Genomic DNA, 2,858 nt, shown 5'->3' with positions numbered 1-2,858 from the left:
CCAGCAGCTTCTTTACACTCAAGATATAGTTTCACTACATTTCTTCTATGCTTGATATCTTTGTCTTGCTAGAAGATAAATCCTTGTCTGAAGAGTGATGTTTCTTTCTATTGGCTGAGATGCAGCTCCAAACTTGTACTGATTCCCCCCACCACCACCTTCATGCTTCTCTGTAAACGAGGATATCTTTCTCTTCTTTGCTGTCAAACAAACTTTCATTTCTGAACAATTCAAACTTGGGTTCATTTGTAAAGAGTACGTGTCTCCCTTTACTTAGTTTCTTGAGAGTTTTCCATTTAGCATGAAAATTGGTTTGATTTGGTTGTTGTTCAATAATGTACCTGTTTTATTTGAGATTTCCAGATAATAATGTAAACATATAGATGGGTTTGAATTTGTTTTTTCCATATTATTTCTCTGGCTTTGTTTATAAAACACCTTGGATTGTGTAGAAAAAAAATATTAATTATATTGGTATCAAATCCTTCTGATCCAGCAACATTTTTTTTAAGTAGTTGATTTCTTGTTTGATTCCATTTTGTATCGAGCATATGCCAAATTGATATTTTGTAAACGCCAATTTCCTGGGTGTAAAGATTGTTTGATCTTTTGTGGGGGAATAGACTAATGCTGTTTGGTTTTCAATAATCTTCTTTTTGTATTGTGTCATCAAAATGTCTTGTGATTAAAACATCTATATATATAATAAAAAAAAAAATATGCACGTGATAGTCGAGTAATTAACTTTATATTTATGTAAATTTGTGTTGTTTTCCTTGCATAATTTGTGCTTGTAAAGCTGTTAAACTTTATAACATTTACAGGTAGCACAAAGCGTTTCATAACTTGATTATGACTGTCTGAACTTTTATTGGCTTTATATTAGTATGGCATTTTCTGATTGGTTGAATGATAACCAATCACTGTGTAAACAATAAATCAAAAAACTGTACTCTTGTGAAGTTTATTTTCACACAGTAAAGGAGTGGCATTCGTGTAATAATTGCATTTTTTGCTTAAACTTGAAATATGAGCACAAGTAAACTGTATTAACTTCATTAGTAATATTGATGAAAAATGTCCAATTTTAAAGTAAAATCTGTTAAAGCTTCACAAATATGAGTCAACATATTGTTCATTAACTTCATTTTACAAATAGAAACAAGAGGGAATCCTCAATAGCATTGGCTGTAATTAGATCTCAAATTGGTCAAGAAATGGAGCTATGAGCTAAAAGTATGTATTAGAAAAAACAACTTAGAGCCATTATATGAGCTGCTATGTCGCAGCTAAAAATTAAATCAACAACTATTGGAAATATCTATAGAAATGTTTGAGAAAAAGCTTTCAACTGGCATCGATGAGATCATGCCACGTTGAAAAGTAGCACACTTGCTGTAGTACCACCTTCCGTGCTTTGCCGATTACTTGACCTGTGTCTTCTTCAAGTTCGTTAAATAAAATGTGTGAATTTAATGTTGAAAATACATTCTGCTGTTTACAGTGTCAGTCAAACTCAATCAGCCAAAATAAATTATTATAGTTTAATGGATTCTAAAGTAATTTTATTAACTAAACTTTAAATAAGGATAATTTAATGATGTCCTTAACCTCAAGCTAAAGCTAAAAGAGTTATATTATTTTTTCGGTGTGATTGGAAACTGTAAAGTTAACCTTTTACTTCATCCCACTATCTGTGTCTTAGACGAAGTTCATAATAAAGACTGGTGTGAAATTTCCAATGTTCTTCAGTTACTTGAAGGTTAATAATTTATAAATGTTAAGTATTATCTCTCTGTATAATCTACATGTCTAACGTTATCACTTTTCATTAAAAAATTTGATCTATACAGTTGTAACTTTGGACAAATGAATTTGTAAGTGCATGTAATGAAAATATGTGCGAGTTTAATATTTGAAAATAATAGATAATACAGAATTATTTTTTGTTTGAGTTGAATAATTAAACTGTTCAGTTTCATATATAGTTTTACGCTAGTAACTAATACCTAGAGTGGTTTTTCCACATTAGTTTATTGAAAGTGAAAACTCATTCATTCTTTTAAACCCAAGATTTCAAATATTTACTGGATATAACAAACTCTGTATGTGATGTTCTAGACATCTCCAAGGATGTTACATGGATATTGATGAAGTCTTCACACGTTATCATTCACTGATACCCGAGCATTGACGTGCGCATGCAGACATTCACAGAGAAGATCTCGTGCTTCAGGTTGGAAGCTATTAGGTCTCGAAGGTCGTCAAATTCTTTTGTGAATATTGTCATGTTTGTTATTGAGAAGTCAGAGTTTTAACATACAAATATTTTAAGCTGTTCGGATATTTTATTACCATACTTTTCAAAGTGCTATATTTTTATTGGCATATGGCTGAGAAGATATATTTATGATCTGGAAATTTTATTTAAGAAAGAAGACATTATTTATTTTAAACGATTGGCTGTACTGTGAATTTTTATCGATAATTGGGGAACCATATTTGAAACTTGTTTGTAAAATCACATTGTAAGCGAAGTTTGAATTTTTAGGAACAAACTCAAAATACAAAAATGGTGCCATTTTTATCATAAATTCTTTTTGTTTTTAATTTTGTATTTGATTAATCTAGAATGGTCTGTTTTACTGTAAGATTACTAACGTATAGCTTGAATTTAAACTTAATAATATATATGGCATTCTAACTATGTATAAAAATTATTGTGGCAAATTTGATAAATCGTTTTATTTTTACAGAATTTGTAGTGTAGATTTTAAGATACAAGTAAGTAAACTAACTTAAATTGGTGTGAAAATGCTCAATGAATACGTGTTTTGAGAATGAATAAAATATATTAT

General features: G+C 29.7%; 1 protein-coding gene across 1 annotated transcript in view; it reads left to right on the top strand.

Annotated features, from left to right (window-relative positions):
* The window catches only part of LOC106470568 (gamma-butyrobetaine dioxygenase-like), a 17,551-nt gene extending 14,693 nt beyond the window's left edge, over positions 1-2,858 (top strand). The window contains exon 10 of the mRNA XM_013931132.2: positions 2,122-2,858. Coding sequence (XP_013786586.1) covers positions 2,122-2,194 — 73 coding nt within the window. The 3' untranslated portion in view covers positions 2,195-2,858. The remainder of the gene's footprint in view (positions 1-2,121) is intronic.

This window comes from Limulus polyphemus, unplaced genomic scaffold (genome assembly GCF_000517525.1).
Source record: "Limulus polyphemus unplaced genomic scaffold, Limulus_polyphemus-2.1.2 Scaffold4089, whole genome shotgun sequence".
NCBI lineage: Eukaryota > Metazoa > Arthropoda > Merostomata > Xiphosura > Limulidae > Limulus > Limulus polyphemus.
The sequence above is the reverse complement of the archived record's forward strand: the minus strand, read 5'-3'. Positions and strand labels throughout refer to the sequence as shown.